At 38.4% G+C, this 23673-nt stretch overlaps 1 protein-coding gene across 2 annotated transcripts in view; it reads right to left on the reverse strand.

Moving 5' to 3' along the window:
- Positions 1-1414: 1414 nt before the first annotated feature.
- Positions 1415-23673, reverse strand: part of ALDH1A2 (aldehyde dehydrogenase 1 family member A2) — a 111074-nt gene continuing 88815 nt past the window's right edge. For both annotated transcript variants that reach the window (XM_044662378.1, XM_044662376.1), the window contains 6 exons: positions 20177-20279; positions 16673-16857; positions 13019-13183; positions 11405-11562; positions 10490-10564; positions 1415-2298 (listed from right to left, as the gene is read on the reverse strand). In XM_044662378.1, the coding sequence (XP_044518313.1) occupies positions 2226-2298; positions 10490-10564; positions 11405-11562; positions 13019-13183; positions 16673-16857; positions 20177-20279 (759 nt within the window). In that variant the 3' untranslated portion in view covers positions 1415-2225. The remainder of the gene's footprint in view (positions 2299-10489; positions 10565-11404; positions 11563-13018; positions 13184-16672; positions 16858-20176; positions 20280-23673) is intronic.

The following is a 23673-nucleotide window of genomic DNA, read 5'->3' on the forward strand; positions in this document are numbered from 1 at the left end:
CAGCCAAATAAATCCCGAGGAGTACACAATATAAATGCTTTATTGCTAGCACAGAAGTTTTCTTTTTAAGTAAATTAAAAGAAATAAATCTCCCTTTTCACATTCTCTATCGCAGTTCAAAGACAACATGTCGGTTAGTAGACGTTTTCGCTTAGACATACGCTACAGTAGGAGAGCTTGACATTCAGTTGAAGAACTCAGAAATAGGGTGTTTTGTCTCGGGACCAGGGTTTGTGAATGCACCGTCATCTGCGAAAAACAGCAAATACAGATGGCCCACAAACATCCGCGAAGAGACGATAGTTATAAATAGAAGACTGGAATGGTTAGGAAGCAGAAAACTGTTACATAGAAGGCTATATATACTCTGCCCGCACTTTTAAATAAATGTGGTTCTTTATCAAGATGGAAGATGGGAATGGATGCTGCGGCTGCCCACGGAGAGCCCGCAGTTCCATGGGGAGGAGAGAGGGGGGCGGGTGTTTGGGAGGGGACAGAGGCAGGGCCTATTGAATGCTTCCCACGTGGCAGACCCACCCTCTCTGGAAAGCTGGGTCAAGGGGAGACGGGTCAGGGCACAAACCCATTGGGAGTAGCGTCAGCGACAATGAGCCGCTAAGGATGAGAACGATAGTGCACCTGGACTGTTCAGAAGGGAAACTTTAGGGCTCAGCCATACACTTGCCAGGTTTGTTGGTCTCTAGTGAATCCAAATCATGACGGGCCTCCAGGGACCAAAGCCATACTTGTTATACGTGAGGGCAGCTTATTGAATGGGCACAGGAACTTGAAGAGCCCAGAGACTCCAGATTTGTCGATCATTCATTTAAAAAAAAATAACATTGAGGAGGCAGCTGGGTAGCTCAGTGGATTAAGAGCCAGACCTAGAGATGGGAGGTCCCAGATTCAAATCTGGCCTCAGACACTTCCCAGCTGTGTGACCCTGGGCAAGTCACTTGACCCCCATTGCCTACCTTTGCCACTCTTCTGTCTTGGAACCAATACACAGTATTGACTCTAAGACGGAAGGTAAGGGTTTAAAAAAAAAATAATAGCATTGCTATAAAGTAGACCTGAATTATTTCTGCTGTTTGAAATCATCTTTTCCTGTACCCCCTGAACTTGTTCATTATCATTTTTTTTGGACTGGCTTGAAAAAAAAGATTTAGAAAAAATTGGGGGGCAGCTGGGTGGATTGAGAGCCAGGCCTAGAAATGGGAGGTCCTGGGTTCACATCTGGTCTCAGATACTTCCTAGCTGTGTGACCCTGGGCAAGTCCCTTAACTCCCACTACCTAGCCCTCTTTTACCACTCTTCTGCCTTGGAACCAATACACAGTATAGATTCTAAGGCAGAAGGTAAGGGTTTAAAAAAAAAATCTTAGCCACCTATGAAAAATACTGTCCCTCTTCTCTCTTCTTTCTAGAAGGAAACATAGAAGGCATTTTGGAAAGCAAACAAATTCAACAACAACAAAATAAGACTACCAGAAGCTCAGAAGTTTCTGAACGACCCCCACTGCCTGCTCGATTGGCATCGCCCTGACTTCTATCTCCTCTTGCCCGATGGTTAGGAAGAAAACCAGAGAAAGTCAAGGATATCATGATTTCTGGCTTCTTAATACATCTGCAGTGTACCAGCTTTTGGCGTTTCTAGTCTGGTCTGGCTCTAACTAAAACCATTTCATGTTTCGCTTTGAAGAAATGGATAACATGAAACGGTAATTTGGCTGCAAAACCTTGGAAAATTGTTCCCGGCCCAAACATCTGCCCCAAATGAGCTCAGCTGAGGAGCTCTTCTTGGGGGAAGGGAAGGTAGTGGGGGGCAGGGTGGGGTGCAGAAAAGAGAAGAAAAAGAATGAAGGAAATAAAAAAGGTCACCATTCCTCAAGAAGAAAGCCCTTTGGACATCAAATGAAACAGCTCCCTAACTTGGCCCCAGGTTCTAGGAAGGGAAGCTGAATGTGTTCAATGGCCCTAGTTCTTAACCCTTGTTCTATTCCCCTCATTATTTGGTAATACTAAAGTGGTTTCTCACAGAGTACCAGTCAACCTGGCACAGTTGGTTTGCTTTATAAATGCAATGAATTGCCTGGCATATAGATTATCATTTAAATTCTTAAATAAAGGCTGTGTAACACTTTGTATTCCTGAGTGCTGGGCCCCACAGAGAACATGGAGGGGGCTTGACGCAGGCTGGTCTGCCCCCTTTCCTCCTGTCCCTTCTTAGGAGTTCTTTTGGGGAATCTTTATTGTCACTGTCTTGACTTCCGAGTACTCTCGCAAACCGCATTCTCCCCTAGGAAAGAGAAGAGAAAAGAGAAAAATGGAGAAGTCAGATGCTGAAGGTCCAGCCATTCTGGCAGGTCTGCTGGTCCTGGAGGAAGAGGCTTACTAAGCCCCCTTGAACCGATACGGCATTAACTTGGATATTTTTAGATGATAATTCTTGAGGTGTCATCATCACCCCTTTCCTCTCGGTCAGGGGTTCTTAACTTGGTCCATGAACTCCTTGAGGGTTTCTTTTTTTAATTTATTTTTATTTTATTGATTAATTATGAAACTAAGGGCTTCTTAATGCTTCTGCAGGGAGTAGGTTTCAGAGAATCGATGATCTTGGATAGGGCACAAAATTCCATCTTTATTTTCACTAGCCTCTAACTGAAATTTAGCATTTCCTTCAATTATGAATGAAAAAGTATTATTCTGAGAAGTCTATAAGTTTCACTAGATTCCTGAATAGGTCCATGGCATAAAGTAACGTTAAAACCTCTACCCTAACTCTGAAGTTATGATTTCATTGATCTTCCCAGGTTTTTAGTTTGTTCTATTTCTATTCTTAATTAAAAAAAAAAACCCTTTTCAGAATTATTTCTAGCATAGCACTTCACTGAAATAACAAGGGGCTCCTAGGTGCACACCCAGGGCCATGATGTGATAGCTGAGGGTCATTCCAGCCAGGGTTTAGAGTTTGAATCACTACTCCTTTGTGGATACTGTGCTTTTCATACTAAAATACTGTCCCTCTTATGATACTCTGTTGCTCTATACCCTGAGAAAGATCTCTTTCATGGTAAATCTGCCATCTTCTGTCAAGTATTGTACAAAATGATTCCGATAATAAAGGATGAAGTTCCCAAGCTAAGGCAGACACCATAGCAGCAACTCTCATTCCTTTTCTTGATGTATAGTAAACACTTAATAAATTCTTTGATCCCTTTGGTACTTGGAGAGATCAATGACTTCAGCATGCACGCTCCTGCCACTGAGGAAGATGAAGACTCCGCCACATTTCATTAGACATTGGGGTCAAACAAAATGAAAACAAATAAACAAACAAACAAACCAACAATCAACGGGTGTCTAATTGGAGGAGGAGTCTTTTTGCCCTGTGCTCGTTGGGTCCTTGGATAGTGTCTGGCTGGATTTTGACAGGCTGAAGACTTTCCAGCTTGTTGTGACCAACTAGAGTTGTGCTTCACTGGCATAGGCTTTGAGGGCCCATACCACAATGAAGCATCCAAACAGGACTTTAGTTGCTTCCGGTTTAAATGAAAAAGGAATGAATAACTGGAGGCAGTTAGAAGAGTACAAACTTGGGGCCCAAGTCATCTAAAAGTCTTTAAAAATCCTTCAGTTTGGGGCAGCTAGGTAGCTCTATGGAAAGAGAGTCAGGCCTGGAGAAAAGAGGTTCTGGGTTCAAATTTGGTCTCATTGTGACCCTGGACAAGTCTCTTAACACCAATTGCCTAGCCCTTATTGCTCCTTTGCCTTAGAAACAATACTTGGTATCAATTCTGAAACAGAAGGTAAGGTTTTTTGTTTGTTTGTTTGTTTGTTTTAAATCTTCAGTCTATGGACCGGTAGAAGTCAGCCTCACAGAGATCTTGGGGAGACAAGGAAGAGCAAATAAAAGAAGATAAGGAGGGGAACATTGTAACCCCTCCCCAGGAGCACCTGTGTTTCATTTCCTGTCTCTCTGCTGTCCAGTTCATAAAGATCTATAATATCAATCAACAAGTATTTATTTGTTAAGTTCCCACTATGTGCCAGGACCTATGACAGGTGCCGGGCATACAAATATAAAGAATGAAATAATCCCTACAGATAGATAGATAGATAGATAGATTGATAGATAGATAGATAGAAGCAGATAGATGAATAGAGAAATATATAGAAATAAATAGATAAATAGATACATGTATATGTATATGTATAAACAGTTGTCTGCCTCGTGAAAGCCCTTTATGAGTAGGGGTTATTTCATTCTTTGAATTTATATCTGTATATATGGAAATATATGCATATATAATGAAGGGTATTTATAAAGTTAATAGATAAAAATTATGTCCAAGGTAGTTAAATACAAGATAGATTGAGAGGGACATTCATAGTTGGGAGAATCAGGTGAGATTTTCCAAATAATCAGCTCCATGTGATGGCCTTTTCTGGAAGGAGTACAGATGAGAAACTTTCCAGAGAGGAAAACACACCCTTTTTAGAAGCTCTTAATGAGAATATTTGCTGTCCTGACCTTCATTCTTGAGAACTGAGGACTCTTCTGAGTATCCTGCAGCTATATTTCAAAACCAGTCTATGGAAATATTTTAGTGTGTCACCAAGACTGGTTGTTGTATCTCTCTTTTCATTGCCTCTATTTTTCTTTCACCTGGCTCTCCTCACACCACCACCACCCCCTTCTCTCTTTCTTCGATAACTTAGGTAAGGGTGGCCTAATGCTTAGGGCCTTGAACTTGAAATGAGAAGACTTGGGTTCAAATACCACCTCAGACACTCACTAGCTATATGGCTCTCAGCAAGAAACTTCACTACTGTGTGTTTCCTCAGTTGTAAAATGAGGGGTTTGGACTCTGAGCCCTTCATGCTCTAAATCTATTGTTCTCTATTCTTTAAAAGGTTCATCCTTTCCTCCTTCTCTATGAGGAAGTCCCTGTTTCTTCATCAGTCTTAGTTACAGAAGCCCTGAAAATTCTCAGTACCAAAGTCTTTGACCCTTTTAAATGATTTAACATCATAAATAAGATATGGTTTTACCAGTGGAAATGACACTGCCATCTGTGGTGTTGTTGTAGCACATGAAAAATGTTCACTAAGTGCTTTTTCACTCATTCACTCATTAATTAATATCCTAACTAAAATGGATCAGTCTTTCCTGATTGAGCAGTCAGGCCACCTGTACCCTCCCTAGTGGTCTCATTTACCCATTCAAACCCAAGTGTCTGATGATCTGCGTTCTTTACTAAGAGCAACTTTGGACACTGAGGATCAATGAATTGAGTGAATCTCTTTGGGGCATCAGATCACTAGTAACTATGTGAGCCTCTATTTCCACAATGGAAAATGAAGGCACTGATGGCAGCTGGATAGCATGATGGATAGAGCACCAGGCATTGGAAGGACCCAGGTTTGGATCTGGCCTCAGATACTTCCTAGCTGTGTGACCCTGAGCAACTCACTTAACTCTGTTTGCCTAGCCCTTGCCCTTCTGCCTTAGAATTCACACTAAGACAGAAAGTAAGGGTTAAAAAAGATGAGGGAATTCAATGCGATGATTTCTAAGGTTTCTTCCGCCTCCTTGAAAGTAGGGTTGGTTTTCTTATTTGTGTCTCTAGACCCTGGCATAATAGGTGCTTTAAAAATGCTTCTTCAATTGATTGACACTCTAGGATTCTATGAGTTATTCTGGAGAAGGCAGCTGGGAGAAACTTGGGTCAAAAGGACACTCCTTATCCAAGTCACTGTCTATTTTCTATTGTCATAGAAGTGAACAGTAAAAATTTAGAACTGACTTATTCATTTAAGCCATTCACTCATTAGTGCTGTCCAGGCTTCAAGACAGATTATTACGAGCTCAGCTCTGGCTCCCCTTGGATTTTTTCCTGCCCTTGGGCCATTGTGAATATGCCTCACCATCATGGACATCATGTGCCTGTTTAGAGCTAGGTCACTCCCTTCTTATTTCCTGATTTTTGCACGCACTTGGGGCAGATCCATGCACTGAGCTCTCCTCTCCCTGTCAGTGTCCTAACCCAGTCACTATCAAGCATAAAGGAGGCTAATGAGGTCCTTTGTATTGCTGGAAATTTGGTTTTATGGTTGACCATTGCATCGTCATCACATGTGAACTATATCGAAGTAAACCCAAATCAAATAAAAGCATTCACCTCAGAGAGCAGCACTATGGCTCATCAGAGGTCCCAGGGCTATTATTTCTAGCATGGTTTAGATAATCTTGCTTTGAGAAGGGGGGAAGGACTAACTTCTAACATTAAAATAATCACTGGCCCAAACTATCTACCTATAAGGCGGATCACACAGTGGATCTGAATCAGGGTTTCTTCACAAAGGGTCTGCGAACTCTTAAAAAATAAGCTAGTAAGCAATACACATGGAATCAGGGAAGAGCTGAGTGCAAATTCCATCTTTGTCACTTACTATAAGACCATAGTCCAGTTGTTTTAGCTCTTTGGCCCTCACTTTTTCTCATCTATAAAATTGGAATACTAATGTCTTGTATAATCCACAGGGTTATTGTAAAGATCAAAATGAGAAAAAAATATAAAATACTGAGGTTTATATAATTATGTAATTACATGATAAATTATAATTATTATAATTATTAAAAAAGGTAATAATTGTATTTCAGTATGATTGGTTTCCTTTTTATTTTATGCATTTAAAACCATTATTCTGAGGCAGTGCCAGATGTTTAGAGGGAGCTATGACAAAAAAAGTTAAACATCCTCAACCCAAATGTTAATAATATTTATAATGATAAACATTATTATTATAGCTACATGGCTAGAATTTATATGATGCTTTAAGCTCTGTAAAGCTTAAAGCTTTAAATAGGTAATCTTATTTGATCTTCTTGAAATTAAAAAACTTGGCTAGTGTAGTAGAAAGAACACTGGGTTGGGAATCAGGCGACTTGAGTGAAATGTGGTTCTGTCACTGTGTGATCTTCCTCAAGTTACTAAATTTTTCTGGGTATCCATCTTATCATCCTTAAAATATAGGGATTAGAACTGAGCTTCTCTGAGGTCCCTTATGATTCTATCATTCTATAAATCAGATGGACCAATTTGTTAATGAGTGGTTTCATCATTTGGATCTTCAAATGCTCTTCAATTATTCTCCTATTTCAAGGATCCATGACTTCACTGGGGTGGGTGCTCCCTCTAATATCACCCATTGTAATTCTCCCATACCTCAGCAGACAGTTTTATTTTGTTTTGTTTAAACCCTTAGCTTCTGCCTTTTGATCAGTAACTGTGTTTTGGTTCCAAGGCAGAAGAACAATGAGGTCTAGGCAATGGGGATTAAGTGGCTTGCCCAGGGTCACACATCTAGGAAGTGTCTGAGGCTAGATTTGAAATCAGATCTCCCTCTACTATGCTTCCTAGCTGCTCTCTCTCCCCTTACTCTTTGGCAAAAATTCTGTGATGTTTCCTTCTCCAGTTTGCATCTGAGATTGTTTACAGAAGTAAAGACAGGTTGAGATCTATGCATCAGGCAATGGAGAACAGATTGAGAACTCTATGGGAAAATAGGTCTAATTTAGACCTCAAAAGCCAGAGGCTGAATTGTCAGAAATTTATAGAGGGCAGCTGGGTAGCTCAGTGGATTGAGAGCCAGGCCTAGAGATGGGAGGTCCTAGGTTCAAATCTGGCTTCAGACACTTCCTAGCTATGTGACCCTGGGCAAGTCACTTAACCGCCATTGCCTAGTCCTTACCACTCTTGTGCCTTGGAGCCAATACACAGCATTGATTCCAAGACATAAGATAAGGGAGAAAGAAAGAAAGAAAGAAAGAAAGAAAGAAAGAAAGAAAGAAAGAAAGAAAGAAAGAAAGAAAGAAAGAAAGAAAGAAAGAAAGAAAGAAAGGAAAAGAAAGAAAATTATAGAGGATAATTCTCACTAGGTTTATGTGGGGTTGGGGAGAATTCATTGTTTCTCCCCCTCTAATTCTGCTAAAGAGTAAAATAAATAATTTCTTAAGCAAGAAAACTGGGATTAGTGGAAAGCACCCTGGATTTGGCATCAGAGGGACTGGGTTTGAATTCCAGCATTACTACTCACTTAACTGTCTGACCTTGGACAAGCCATTTAACTTCTCTGAACCTCAGTTTCCTCTTCTGTCAAATAAGGATGTTGACTTGGTTGACCTCTAGGGCCCCTTCTGGCTCTAAATCCTATAGGTCACTACTATATTACATTTTAGATAGGCGGAGATGTGGTATAGCCAGTGGGTTGCAGGAAACAGGATGGTAGTTTTACCATGGAGATGAGCCTATAGGCTCAGTTCTGGAGCTCAGCTAAGAGAGATGGCCAGATAGGATCATTTCTTGGGTGTTCTTCCTACCACTCTGGGCAGAACCAGACTCACTTTGATGGGAATGGTGGTGGTGAAATATAACAAAAGATTCAACAATCTAAACTATGGTAATTAAGAATTCTTACTAACTTCCCTTTAAGAACAAGGTTTTGATTTTTTTTTTTAAGTTGAATTATCTGGATAATTACCTCAACCCTCCCTTCCATTTAGCTTGTGTAAACATAGTCTTAGATTGTTTCTACATGATGTCAAAACAAAAATTTCAGTCAATTAACTGGTTGTTTTGTTGACATGGTACCGAAAAGTTGAGCCAACTGGTTTATTTATTTATGTTACTGAATCAACTGGTTTCAACTGTAAGATGTGCTACAATAACAACCCCTGTCTCCTATGACCTCATAAGAAGGCTACCTGGAGTCTATAAATTTGTTTTCTTTAATATTTTGATATCTGTATAACACAATAGAATGTAATAGACTTTTCAATGTAATGACCCAGGGCAATCCAGAGGAACTTATGAGAAAGAATGTTATCCACATCCAGAGAAAGAACAGTGGGGGCAGAAATGCAGAAGAAAAACATATGGTTCAATAGGGATGTGATTAGGGTTTTGATATTAAAGGATCACTCTACTTCAGATACGAATAACATGGAAATAGGTTGTGAACAATAATACATGTATAACCCAGTGGAACTGCTTGTTAGCTCCAGGTGGGGGGAGGGAAGAGGGATGGGAAAAATCATGAATCATGTCACCATGGAAACATTCTAAATACATTTTTTTTAATTTTGATATCTGCATTCAATATAATTGGTTTCATTTCTAATCCTACATATTTTATTTTATGCGTTTAGAAATATTATTCCTGGGGCCATTAGTTTTACCAGAAATCATATTGGGGACCCTCATCAGTCTTTGGGCCACATTGGGAATTGTATAGAAGTGGATATATTGAGTGTTGGTGTTGGAGTCAGGAAGAAGGCAAGTTTGATTCTCATCTCAGATACTTAACTGTGTGACTAGGCAAGTCACTTAAATTCTTGGTGACCCAGTTACTTTGGGACATTTTAACAGTGTAATGTGTTTACACTGATAGTAAGTAACTATCTCTAACAATACAGATCATGCCTGCTCTGTGATTTATATCTCTGTAATATGTACATATATATATATATGCATATATATTTATATTTCTACAAGGTGGTAAAGCTGACAGAGTGCCATACTTGGAGTTAGGAAGACCTAGCTTCAAATCCCATTTCAGATATTTACTGTGTGACTTGAGCACTTAAACCTCTTTGGTCCTCAGTTTCCCTATCTGTAAAATGAGAACGTTGGACTAGATGACTTCTAAGATCCCTTTCAGTTCCAAATCTGAGTTTAAGAGCTCTCCTGTTCCCTATGCCTGGTATACAGAATTTAACACTTAATTATACTCAACTGTTGTTCAATGGTGGCTTCATAGATATGTATCTGGCTTCAATTGAAGTGCTCCAGGTACTCTACTTTAAAAAATAATAATCTTCCATAGCCCCTGACACAGCATTACGTACAGAGTGGATGTTCAATCAATGTATTAATTATTTGGAGTCTAAAGACCAGCCCAGGAGAGGTGTAATGCTGCTCTGTTCTCTATTAACAGAACAAATGGGCATGGATGGCTTCCACTTATGACTCACAGTTATGGCTCTCAACTGTTTTCAGAATTAAGGGATATTTGCTCTGGGACAGCTTGTGAGTCCTTTTGGGTGTTATATGCCTCATGCCACTCAATAAATGTTCATTGTAGACAGTGTAAATGACCATGAGAATGATAATTAAATTATTATTACAATGCCTGAGGCTTTTTTTGGTACCTATAGAAGTAAAAGCCCTATTTTGAACATTTCGAAAGTGAATAGCAGCAACTAGGTGGCTCAGTTGATAGAAAGCCATGCCTGGAGACAAGAGGTCCTGGGTTCAAATATGGTTTCAGATACTTCCTAGCTGTGTGACATAGGACAAGTCATTTAACCCTAGTTGCTTAGCCCTTATCACGCTTCTGCCTTAGAATCAGTACTTTGTATTGATTCTAAGATAGATGGTAAGAATTTTAAAAAGAAAAAAGAAAACGAAGAGTAAAATACTTACATTTCTCGCCCATTTCCAGACATCTTGAATCCCCCAAAAGGACTCTGAGCATTTAAGGCATTGTAACAATTGATCCTGAATGGAAAAGAGGTGGTAAGTTGTCAATGAAATCTACTTACACAGGAAAAAAGGCATTGAGCTATTTCCTCTTATTAAAAAAATGCATTTTTAACAAGCAAAAACAAAAAATATATATAATTTAAATTTAATTAAATTTCCTGATTTAATCCAATTTATTTTAATCAAATTTTTGCCAAATGTCTGTTAGGAACTTGGGCACTGGGGATAAAAAGACAAAAGTTTAGAAATCCCTGCCCTCAGGGAGCTCATGTTCTACTAAGGGTGTACAACCTGTATATAGACTAAAGCAATTTCAAGAGGAATAGAGTACTGACAATTGGAGGGATTAGGGAAGACTTTGTATAGGAGGTGCACTTGAGTCATGCTTATATAAGGAAGTTAGGGAAAGGCACTTCCACAATAGGAGATCCATCTAAACAAATACAGAAGCAGGAGATGAAATTGCAGAGACAATGTACAGAGCCATTTTGACTGAAATAGAAAGTATATGAAAAAGTAGTCATATGAAATAAAACTGGAAATGTGGTTGGGAACCAGATTGTGAAGGGGTGGAAATATCAAGCTGGGAATGTTATTCTGTCCTAGACGTAATAGGGAGCGGTTGAGGATTTTTGAGCAAGGGAGCAGATTCTTGATGTGGAGGAAGCACCTCTATGTTAAAAGGAACAGAAGAAGTAGACAATGGAGTGGTTTCCTTTTGAGGCTGGATTGCCTTTCTTCCTTTCCATCCTATCTGAGCAGCAGCATCATGACAAGGTTCCTTCTGCCTTCAATTAGTACCAGATCTGCCCACCGAAGCAATGACAGCCATAAAAAAAAGGGGAAAAGACTCACCAAACAGTCCCAGCCTGCATCGCTGCCGACACTGTGAGTGCTTTGTTAATATCATTTGTAAAAACAGCAGCAACAAGTCCAAGGTCAGAATTGTTGGCTCGCTCTATAACTTCATCCACAGTCTTAAACCTCAGAATTTCCTGAACTGGCCCAAAAATCTGTAACGAAGATAAAATGTTTTGCATATAAAAGTGATTTTGTGATTTGTCTATTTATATTTTTTATGTCTCTCTCTATATATACATATGTATATATGTATGTATATGTTTAATCAATAACATATGAGTATAGGGGCAACTAAGTGGCTCAGTGGATTAAGAGTCAGATCAATAAACAAGAGGTCATGGATTCAAATCCGACTTCAGACACTGCCTGTCTGTGTGACCCTGGGCAAGTCACTTAGCCCCCACTGCCTAACTCTTACCACTTTCCTGCCTTGGAACAGTATTGATTCTATAATGGAAGGTAACTATTATAAAAAAAATATAAAAAACACATTAATAATAATATAAGGATATAATCAATACTTTTTATTGATTCCCTTATGAAAACTTAATTTCAGCAGTACTATACCCTAAAATATTGCAAACTTTCCAAAACAAAATCAGATAAAGAGACTGATTCAAAAATTTGTATAACATCCAGAATTTGGTTTTCTCACGCGCTGGCGAGCACCAGCAAACATGTGTATGTCATACCTATGTTCTTCATGCACAGAGAAAACACATTCTCGTGTTGGACTAAGGACTTTTTCAGTTCTCATATTCTAGGATTTCCAAGCTGAGAAATCTCTATCACTTTTCTAAAGTAAGAGCAGAGGACCAAAATGAAGAGGTGGTTGATCCATTCCTGTCGAAGGAGATGCACTGTTTGTTTCTCCTTCACACCAAAGGAGGATCTTTTAATTTTTTAGACCACTCATCACAGCTTTGCTCTGACTCTAGGCTGGAAAATGAAGACTTCAGTGCAATGTCAGGCCAGACTGGCACAGGAGAAAGAAGGCTGCATTTGGATCCAAGAGTCTGTCACATCAATAATTTGCTATCTCCGTGACTATGGACATATATCTATATCTATTTCTATATCTATTTCTATTTCTATATCTATATCTATATATTTATTTATTTATAAATCTGTTTCTCTATCTGTAATGTGAGGAATATAACTGTACTGAGGCACAAATGAGATAATAGATACAAAAAATGTTGCAACATTATATTCATGACTATTATTATGAAATTGGGTATAATGACATTTGTACTATAAATCATGGTAGGATTGTTGGGGGGAAAGTGGTAAATCTTAAAATGTTTATGCAAATATGAGTTATTAAAAGTTAACTACAATGTGATGATTATTATGAATGACAAAGACTATAATTATTCAGTTTGCTACACGGGATTCTATCACCTACCCATCTCCCTGCTAATTCTTTTTCTTTGGTTTCGAAGCTATTCGTATGTGGAGCAGCAGAGCATTTCTATTTGTATTACATACATAATCCATTAAAAATAAATAAATACAGGAAATACAACTTCTTAAGATTTTTGCTAAGGAACTCCAAAATGGAATCTGAGGGAAATATCTGACTCTCTGAACTAAAATATTTGGTACCTCTTCCTTGGCAATCCGCATGTCATCGGTAACATTGGAAAACACGGTGGGCTCGATGAAAAAGCCCTTGTGGCCCAGCCCTTTGCCACCACATTCCAGCTTGGCCCCCTCTGCCACGCCACTCTGGATGAGCTCAAGGATCTTGTTGTACTGTTTCTTGTCAATCTAGAGAAAGAAATCACCTTGTCAACATAAGCAAAGAACGTCTGCTATGAAAATGGAAGCTGATAAATGAGTCTGGTATGAATCAATCAATTGAAAAATATGTATTAAGGACCTTCTCTGTGCTAAATAGTATGCTGGATTTTAGAGCTACAAAGTCAGAAATGAAGCAGTGCCTACCCTCGAATAGCTTATATTCTATTGAGTAAATATATACAAACATGTGTATATATATATATATAAACATGTATTCATAAATATGCCATATATTTATATTTATAAATATAAAAAATTATATTTATGAATATATGTGATTTGTATAAATATATATAATTTATATTTATAAATATATATGTATATACATATTTGTATGTTTGGTCATTTTCCAGTTGTGTATGACTCTTTATGACCCCATTTTGGGGTTTTCTTGGCAGAGATACAGGAGTAATTTGCCATTTCCTTCTCCAGCTCATTTTACAGATGAGAAAACTGAGGTAAAAATATATACATATGGGTAGGTGTGTCTGTATGAGTGTGTTGTGAGAATTATTGCTCAGGCCATACCAACCTGAAGTGAATTTGAAATATCTATTCCTCACTTCCATTAGTCTCCCCAAAGTCTTTATTCCCAGGTAGAATGTGATAGATGTGATAGGTTGTAATTTATATTTTAATTATGTATTAATGAACTCTTCCAAGTCCTCTGTTTTAAGCACTTCCTTTTTCAGAAGGAATGAACAACTCTCTAATACTCTAAATTAGTAATATTACTAATACTAATAATAATACTCTAATATCTCTAATAATCTAAATAAATATTTACTACGTACATTGAGTAAGTTCTCTATAAAGGACCCTGTTAACCCCTTTTGAGGAGACCCTTCACAAGTCAAACCTATTTTATTTAGTAGCTCAACCTTAATTCCCAGTTGAAGCATAACGATGGAGGGGAGGAGCCCCAACCTCCCTATTTAGAGTTAGAGTCTTCAGGGATGCATCTGGCTCTATTTGGGGCTGAAGCTAAGATCCTTTTGAGGAAGAGGGTTAGAACTGTAATATAGGTAATATAAATATAACTAAAATAAATACAAAGGGTCTGTTTTGTTTTGTTTTTAAGTGGGGAAAGAAAGCATTGGTAGCTAGAGGATCGAAAAGCTTCCTGTGGAAAGTTCCCTCTTAAGTTCCTACATTGATATCTAAGAACTGAAGAACGATATGGACTTGAAAATAATGACCACCGCAAAGATTTGGAAACTAAAGGGATGTCCCTCAATTGGGAAATGGCTAAACAAAAAATGGTATATAATGGTGATGGAACACTATTGTGCTATGAGGAACAGGATGATTTCAGAAAGAACTGGAAAGACCGCCATGAAATGATGCAGAGTGAAACAAGCAGAACCAGAAGATCATTATACACAGTAAATGCAATACTGTGGAATGAGCAAATGTGATAGACTTTGCTACTAATAGCAATACAATGATCCAGGACAATTCAGAGGGACTTATGACAAAGAATGCTCTTTACCTTCAGAGGAAAAACTGTTGGAGTAGAAATGCAGATGAAAACATATGATTTATCATTTGTTTATCTGGGTATATGGTTTGGGGTTTTGGTTTTATAAGATTATTTACTTACAAATATGAATTTTATGGAAATATGTTTTGCTTGATAATTCAGGTATAACCCAGACTGAATTGCTTGTCAACTCCAGGAAGGGGGAGGGAAGAAGAAAGGGAGACAGTAGGAATCATATAATTTTGGAAAATTTTTGTAGAAAATTGTTATTAAAATAAAATAAAAAATAAAAATTTAAAATAAAATAAACACTTCACATGGGAAAAAAAGGAAGAAAAGAATGGCCACCAGAAATTGCCCTTATAATCCTAGGCAATGTTCCTAAATAGAAGGCATATAGCTGGGCCAAAAGGTAGCTAACCAACCTGTATTATTTACATGAAAGAATAAGAAATCAAAATCAAATTAATCGTATGGAAAGTACACTGATTGTCAAAGTGGCCACAACCCCATAACATGCTTTGGAAAGTAGAAAGTGCTATTTCACTATGTGCTATTATTGTTGTGGTAGTTACGAAGGTGTGCTTGTTTCATGTGTATGAGAGTGGCTTTTGGAGATGGTATGCTTTTAAATTGTAATTTTAAAATTGAAAAACAAATATACAACTTGAAAAGGCATGTTTTTTATAAGTCACTACAGTACCTAGAAGGGAAAGTATGAAATGTACACTTTTAAAGGCTAGTCACTAATCAGCAGAGTCAGTTGAAGATGGTTCTTATAAGATGACAGACCATTTATCTTAACAATTCAATAAAAGAATTCTCTCACTTGAGGTATTTTTTTCCACTTTTTTCTTCTCTGTTTTTGCTTGAATTGCCCTGATAAATAAATGGCTCTCCACTTCCCTTTGGCAATAAAGATGGGGTAGGGGTAAATTATATCTGCTCAGACCTAAAGAGACATTGCTCTTCATCAGAAGTTTCCATGGGAGAACTGTTCCATTTATTCTCATTAGATATTTTTTGCTCTTCTATAAAACCAGATTTCCATTTGGCAAAACTACCAGAGCAGCACAAGAGAGCTCACAAAGGATGTGACTCTACTCCCTAAAAGAGACATTTCCTCCCTCCACGTACAGATCATTTTTACGTTGGAGAATAGCAGAGAGAAATGTTGATGAGCTCAACAGAAGACCTCAGTTCAAATTCCATCTCTGATACCTACTGCCTATGTGACTGGGCAACTCTCTATATGTTACAGAGAAGGTACTGTGTCCTTCAGTGACAGAGGAAATCTTCCATATTAGTGAAATCTCAGATCTAGTCCCAATAACTATCCCTTGCTATAAATCACAATCACTGTTCTCTGCATTGGAGTAGGGCTAGCCAACGTGTTTACCAGTACATAGCTACCATGACTATCTGCCATACATCTAGGACTGCACAGAACCTCAGCACTCAATGTTTAGCTGGCGTGAAATACATGCTTAGAGAACCATTCCATTCCTACATGAGACTGAATGAATTCTCCCAACCCATTATAAATCTGTCAGGATTCACCCCCTCTACAGATCAAGGATTTGAGTGCTTGGCAATTCACTCCTCTTTTCTAGACCCTGGACCAGCTGCTCTTGTAGAGTGATGCAACACTTCAATTTCTAACAAGTCCTCAGAACTCTTGAGAAATTTCTAACCCTCGCCTAAATGGTTGAAAAAGACAAATTGAAGGAATTAGTGCCCTTATTTTTTTTTCAGAATCAAAAATAATTTTGAGGAAATTGCCATGAAATGAAAGGTTATGCAAAAGCTAATTTGGAAGAGAAAGACTCCTCACCAGCTTGAATATCCAGTCATATGCATGGAAAAAAAAGCAAAGTTCTTTATATACCTAACATCTAGGGGGACCTCATTAGAATGGATAGAGGTTCTGTGAAGGGTCAAAATAAGGAAATAAAAGACTTTTTATTACTTACCTGAGGGCCTTGTTCAGTGGTTGGGTCAAAAGGACTTCCAACTATTCGCCTCTTGGCACGCTCTACACTTCTTCGAACAAACTCCTCGTAGATGGACTCTTCCACAAAAATGCGGGATCCCGCTGTACAGCACTGACCTTGATTGAAGAACACACCCTGGTGGGCCTGCTCCACAGCGTAGTCCACTGCAAGATAAAGTCATTTTTCTCCGTATTGCTCTTCCCCACTAGGGTCCCCACTAGTGAAGCGGGCACCTGTGACTTATCCCCAAAGCACCCAATGCAATACTATACATAAAATGGGTGGGGAATGGAACTGATGTGACATGTCAATGGAATTGGTGTTTGGTGCCTGAGAGGTATGAGGAGGAGTAGCCCTTGTATTTTGAATAGGAACAGGAAAGAGAATATACCCTTCACTTTTCTGATAAACATATCATATAATGCTATTTATAATCATGATATCTTTGTCCTTTTTTCATTGCCTACGTCTTAGGCAATGCTCAAGGAATTATGTTATCAAAGTTTCTATTAATTAAATGGATATCATATTCCTCTGGCAGATGGAATAATTAAAACCGAAGATGAACTTTTAACTAATCAAGGGCCAAATTGGGAGATTCAACAACTAGATTTTCTGATCAACTCAAGTAAAGAAAGATGTACTAAGTGCTCACTTACTATGTGCCAGGCTCTGAATAGAAGAGGTAGTATATTACAATGGATGAGACACTGGAATTAAAGTCAGAAAGATTTGGGCTTAAATCCTGACCTTAGATATTAGCCATGTGAACCTGGGCAAGTCAATTAATCTTCCTAGACTTCAGTTTCATCATCTGGGAGATGAGGTGGTTGAACCAGCTGACTTTTTTCTTTTCTTTTTTAAACTCTTAACTTACGTATTAGAATTAATGCTATGTAGTGACTCCAAGGCAGAAGAGCGGTAAAGGATAAGGCAGGGATTAAGTCATTTGACCAGGGTCACACATCTAGGAAGCATCTGAGGTCAGATCTGAACCCAGGACTTCCTGTCATTAGACCTGTCTCTCAATCCACCAAGCCACTTAGCCATTCTCTTGTTGACTTTTAAAGTCCCTTCCAGCCAACAGTGTGCTGGAAAGTGTTTAATTACTATCTCTCTAGGAAAAGAAAATGCATATATATATATATATATACAATACTTTTAAATTTAATCTGGATTATTAACATTTTCTCAATTGCTTTCTTAAATCTATAAATTAACCAAAATCACGGATCAAGCCCCAATTTGTAGCATTTGTCCATTCTTAGAGTGTAAATGCTTATACCAAAAATAAAATAATTGATTCTCACAAGCCAGTTTGAGCTGGCTATAGCAAAACCTCACCTCTAAGTACTTATCTATGAATCCATAATTATATCAGATATAAATCCATTAAGCCACTGGTAAAACTGAAGATAAAAAAGTATCTGAGGAGCTAACTTAAAAAAAAATGGATTCTGTTTGTTTTTCTTGGCCCCACAGAATTAGTAAGTCCTAGGAACAATTAGTAGAAGTTTTTAAAAAGGCAGATTTTGGTTTTGAAATAAAGAAAAAAATTCCCCCAACAATTAGAGCTATCTAAAAGTAGAAAGGGTCACCTTGGAAGTCAGGGAACACTTCATCCCTCTGGGACTTCAAGAGGAAGCTAAGCAACCCCTTGTTGGGGATTCTGACACAGATTAGAATACATGGATATGTGGTCTCTTCCAACTCTGAGGTAGCACAAAGATGTAATGGGAAATCTCCTTTCTAGGGGATGCTTAAGAAACAAAGTAGGATTCTCAATCATCTGTTGTTGTTCAAGAGGCTTCAGTCATGCCCAACCCTTTAAGATCCCATTTGGGTTTTCTTGGCAGATACGAGAGTGGTTCAAATGAGGAACTGAGACAAACAGGGTCAAGTGGCATGCCTAGGGTTGCACAGCTCATAAGTGTCTGAGGCAGGATTTGAGCCCATGAAGATGAATCTTCCCAGTTCTAAGCCCAGATTTCTATCTGCTGCATACCTCACTTCTCCATCAGTGATCTAGCATTGTTTAAATGTCACACAATTCAGAGGCAAGAGAATTTACTTAATCATTTTTCAAGGTTCTTACAACAATGATTGCACCAAATCAGTTATGTCTGATTTGGTTACATCCATACCTAAATGCCTCAAGCACATCTAGAACTGTATTTTATGTGAAGACAGTTCTTACATCTGTTCTTTTCCCTCTCATCACATTGCATCACCCTCCATACTGCCTACCTGGCTTCCTAAATGGTCTCTCTGCCTCTGGTCTTTTCCTCCTTATTAGAATGTGAGCCCCTTGAGTTTATGTCTTTTGTTTCTTTCTGTATCCCCAGCACTTAGTACCATGACTGGCACTTAGTAGGTGCTTAATATATGTTAACTGATTAACTAACTGACCTTCTATAGTCTCTCCCTTATAGGATCATAGATTTAGATCTCCTAACTTCATTCAAGCCTCAGTTCAAATCCCACCTGCTGCAAAAAGCCTTTCTAGTCCCTCCTCAGTCTCCCCAACTCTTGTACTGATAGTGTCTGCCCTGACAGGGAACCTCAGGGACATCTAGTTGAATCCCCTTGTTTTGCAGATATAGTAACTTGAAGTATAGAGACTTTGAGTGATTTGTCCAAGGTCATGAAGGTTTGAAGTAACAAAGGTAGGAATCGAACCCAGGTCCTCTGACTCTTAATCTAGCACCCTTGCCCCTGGAATTATCATCCTAGCTCTCATCCTTTTCACCTTCTTGCTCAGAAACCTCTAATGGTTCCCTTAGCTTTTAAGACTTTCAACAATCTAGTTCTAACCTTCATTCTGCACTTAGTTCACATTTCACCCCCTTACCTGATAAACTCCAGTGGTCCCTATCACCTCCAGAATCAAATATAAAAATTTCTCTTTGGCATTCAAAACCCTCCTTAATCTGGACCCTTCCTTCTTTTCTATTTTTCTTATACTATACTTCCCTCCACTTAATTTATGATACAATGACACTTAAGTCATTTTTTCAGTCATGTTCAGCTCTTTGTGACCCTTTTTGGGGTTTTCTTGGCAAAAATACTGGAGTAATTTGCCATTTCCTTCTCTACCCCATTTTACAGATGAAGAAACTGAGGCAAACAGGGGTAAGTAACTTGCCTAGAGTCACATAGCTAGTAAATGTCTGAGGCAAAACTTGAGGGAGGGAAGAGAGGAAAAGAGAGAAGACAAAAGGAGAGGAGAGAAGAGGAGAGAAAAGAAGATGAGAAAAGAAGAAAGGAGAGAAGAGAAGAGAAGGGAAGGGAGATTAGAAGAGAAGAAGGGAGGGGAGGGGAGGGGAGGAGAGGAAAGGAAAGGAGAAAAGAGGAGAGGAGGGAAGAAAATAGGAAAGAAGAGAGGAGAAGAGGAAAGAGGAGAGGAGGGGAGGAGAGGAGAGGAGAGAGAGCCTAAGTGTAACTGTGTCCTGGGAAATGATTAAATTCTTGCAGATGACTTACAATCAGCATCTGCAAAAATAATATTGGGACTCTTCCCTCCAAGCTCCAGAGTTACTCTCTTCAAATTACTTCTTCCAGCTGCTTCTTGGATCAGTTTTCCAACCTGAAAGGAAAGGGAACAGAGAAAGATTTTACACCATACTACCATCAATGTTAGTAGCCATAGCCTGTTATGGACAGTGGTTAGGCTGTAGCAGTAAATAACTGTGTGCTGAAGACTTACTGGTGGAATAACACAGGGATAGCTCCCAGGACTTTGCCCAGAAGAGGAGAGTAGATAAGATACTAAACTTGCCAATGGAGGATGTGCTTTAAGGTCTGAGGAAATGCCTTGGACGGTTGTCTCACTATTGAAGCTGGAATGAACTGGGAAAAGAGAGGAGGGGAGGGGGTTCTAATCTGGTATCCTGAACACTGAGTGATCTTCTCTCCAAGTAACTGGCATGCACACTATAGACCAAATTAGCACAGTGAGATTTCTAAACTTGGATTGTGGCCTTGGTATTCAGATCTTGGCCTTTAAAGAAAGCCAAACTCCTCTCTATTTTATAACAAAAGCAACTACATGTGCAACTATGGATGGATAGAAAACACACTATTCAGATGTTCTTTTAAAAAATGCCAGGTATTACAATAAGCTAGTGAAAAAAGGCAACAAAATGGAGCCAAATACTGCGTACATAAATTGGGCAATCCTGAGCTCAGAAAAGATAAAATGAATTTCTCCTTTCCTTGGGGGTTAGAGGCAGAAGAATACTGTTGTGTATAATGTTGCGTAAACTATCAGATATGTTCGTTAAGAAAGTTGGTCTTGACCTCCTTGGTGATTTGCCTCCCCTCCTCTCTCCAGTTCATTCCAGCTATGATAGTAAATCAATCATCCGAGGCATTTCCTTAGACCTTAAAGCATCTCATCCATCTCTCTACTTTATGAAGTTTTACTTGCTGTCCCCCATGCCTGGAATGATCTGCTTCTTGGCTTCCGTCATCTACCAGCTAGAATCCCACCTTTTTCAATCTCCTCTAATGCCAATGTCTTCCCCCTGAAATTATCTCCAATATATCATAAAGACAGATACCTTATGTATACATAGTTATTTGCATGCTGTCTCCCCTATACAGCTCTTGAGAACAAGGACTGGTTTTTGTTTGTTTTTGCTTTTCTTTATATCTTTAACTTTCAGCACAGTGTCTGGCACATAGTAGGCACTTGAATACTTATTGCCTAGCTGTGAGACCCTGGGCAAGTCATTTAACCCCATTTGCCTAGGCCTTACCACCTTATGCCTTTGAATCAATACTTATCTGCTTTAGAATTGACAGAGATTAAACGTTTTTTTTTAATTTTTGTTTTGAATATTTTCCCATAGTTACATGTTTCATGTTCTTTCCCCTCTCCCCCAAACTCCCCAACCCCCCTCCCTTAGCTGATGCACAATTCAACTGGGTTTTACATGTATCATTGATTAAGCCCTAATTCCATATTATTGATAGTTGGACTACAGTTATCGTTTAGTGTCTATTTAAAAAGGTTTTTTTAAATAAAGATAATAAAGGTAATAAAAACTTATTGACTGACTGTTCCAAGGGTTGGCTTCCAGTTTGAGAGGAGAGGGGAAAGGGAGGTATAATCAGACATGATTGAATTTAAAAGGCATTAACAAAACTTATTTTTTATAGTCAAATGCTACATTAAGATATGACTACTTTATTATAATCTTAGGACTGGAAAATAGTCATCAAATATAGTTCCTGCCATTAGGTCAGACCACTTAAAAGCCCTCTGGACATCTATGGGGTTGCTTTTAATATTAAACTATAATTCTATACTATTTATCCAGAAACTGAGCCAAGTAACTAGAATTGAATTTGAAGGTGAGAGTTGAAGAAAGAGTAAATATTCATAAATTTCAAAATAATACTGAGTGAATGCTGTACTTGGTTAGGTCTGTGAAAAAATGGGAGCAGAAGATTGGACAGTCAGAAAAGAATGGAAGCATCAAGGAGATGGTGGTGATGGAGACTCAGGAAAAGGTAGGCAAAAAAATAGGACAACAGAAAGAAATGGGATAAAAGCAAGTAGAGGCAGTGCGTTTACCAACTGGCATTTGTTAAGCACCCGCTGTGTACCAGGCATTGTGCTAAAACTGGGGACTGAAAGGGGAAAAAAGGGCCCTGTTCTAAAGGAGTTCCCCTTCTGATGGAGGAGACAATATGCAAACAGCTATGCACAAACAAGATATATAAAGAATAAATTAGAAATGTCTGTAGGGAAAGAGTACTGGCTTTCCATTTGGAGGTTTTGGGTTCTATTGCTTATTTTGCTATTTGATATCTCAATGAAGTAATGTATGTAAAGTATTTTTATACATGAATATACTATATAAATGCCAGCTATTGTTATTACTTATGTGACCTTGAATAAGTTGCTTGACTTCAATGGACCTCAGTTTCATTACCTATAAAATAAGGAGGTTGGAAATAATGTCCTTTTCACTTCTAAAGCCTGTGCTAGATTTATATAGGGTACTTGATGAAGGAAGGGAAGAAAAGGCAGTAACATATTGTCAGGTATGCAACATATACAAGATGTATTGTCTTATAAATCATGGTATCATACCAATCAGTCAGCAAATATTTACTAAGCAATACATGTCTAGAACTTTTCCAACAGGGCTTCTAAAATAGTAGTAGTTGAAAGGGAGAGAGAAAGGAGGGAGGAATTATGCTAGAATGGCATATCTGGAAGAGAGAAGAAAGAAAAAGATATGATGCTATAGCATCCTCTTGGCTCATCTATATTATATACCATTAAGGCTCAGAATCTTGACTAATTCTGATCCAGATAGAACTGTCAAATAAGACCTATTTTGCATGTGCCTAAATCAAAAGTTTTAAAAATCTGTAAATCTATGAAGAATTTATCAAGTCACTATAACCAGGTACTATCCTGGTCCTTAGTAGTACCTAGAGCATATAAACAAATGCAACTTAAACTGAATGCCACCCACTAAGTAACTGGCACTGTGTTAGATGTTATGGTGCTTGCAATCTTGTTGAAGAAACAGGGTTTAAGAATGTGAAATAATGGGAAAAGAAAACAAGGCCATATATAATCACCTGACATCAGGTATGTGGTAAAGTTTGAAAGTATTATGAGATGCTAAGAAAGGAAGTTTTGGTTGAGCTGTTCGCAGAGGGAGCCTTTTTCTCTGACCTAATGTTGACTGAAAAGGCAAATGAACTTTTTCAGGAAATACAGTTAACTAAACTGAGTGTATTTTTTTCAGGACTGTTTTCAAATTATGTGTACTATCTGGCATTAGAAAGCCAGAAAAGGTAATTGCAGATGATGAAGCAATAGTAAGTTTTAAAAGAGACAGACAGAAAGGGAGGGAGAGAGAGAGAGAAAGAAGAAGAAGAAGAAGAAGAAGAAGAAGAAGAAGAAGAAGAAGAAGAAGAAGAAGAAGAAGAAGGAGGAGGAGGAGGAGGAGGAG

Source organism: Gracilinanus agilis, chromosome 2 (assembly GCF_016433145.1).
Source record: "Gracilinanus agilis isolate LMUSP501 chromosome 2, AgileGrace, whole genome shotgun sequence".
NCBI classification, from domain to species: Eukaryota; Metazoa; Chordata; class Mammalia; order Didelphimorphia; family Didelphidae; genus Gracilinanus; species Gracilinanus agilis.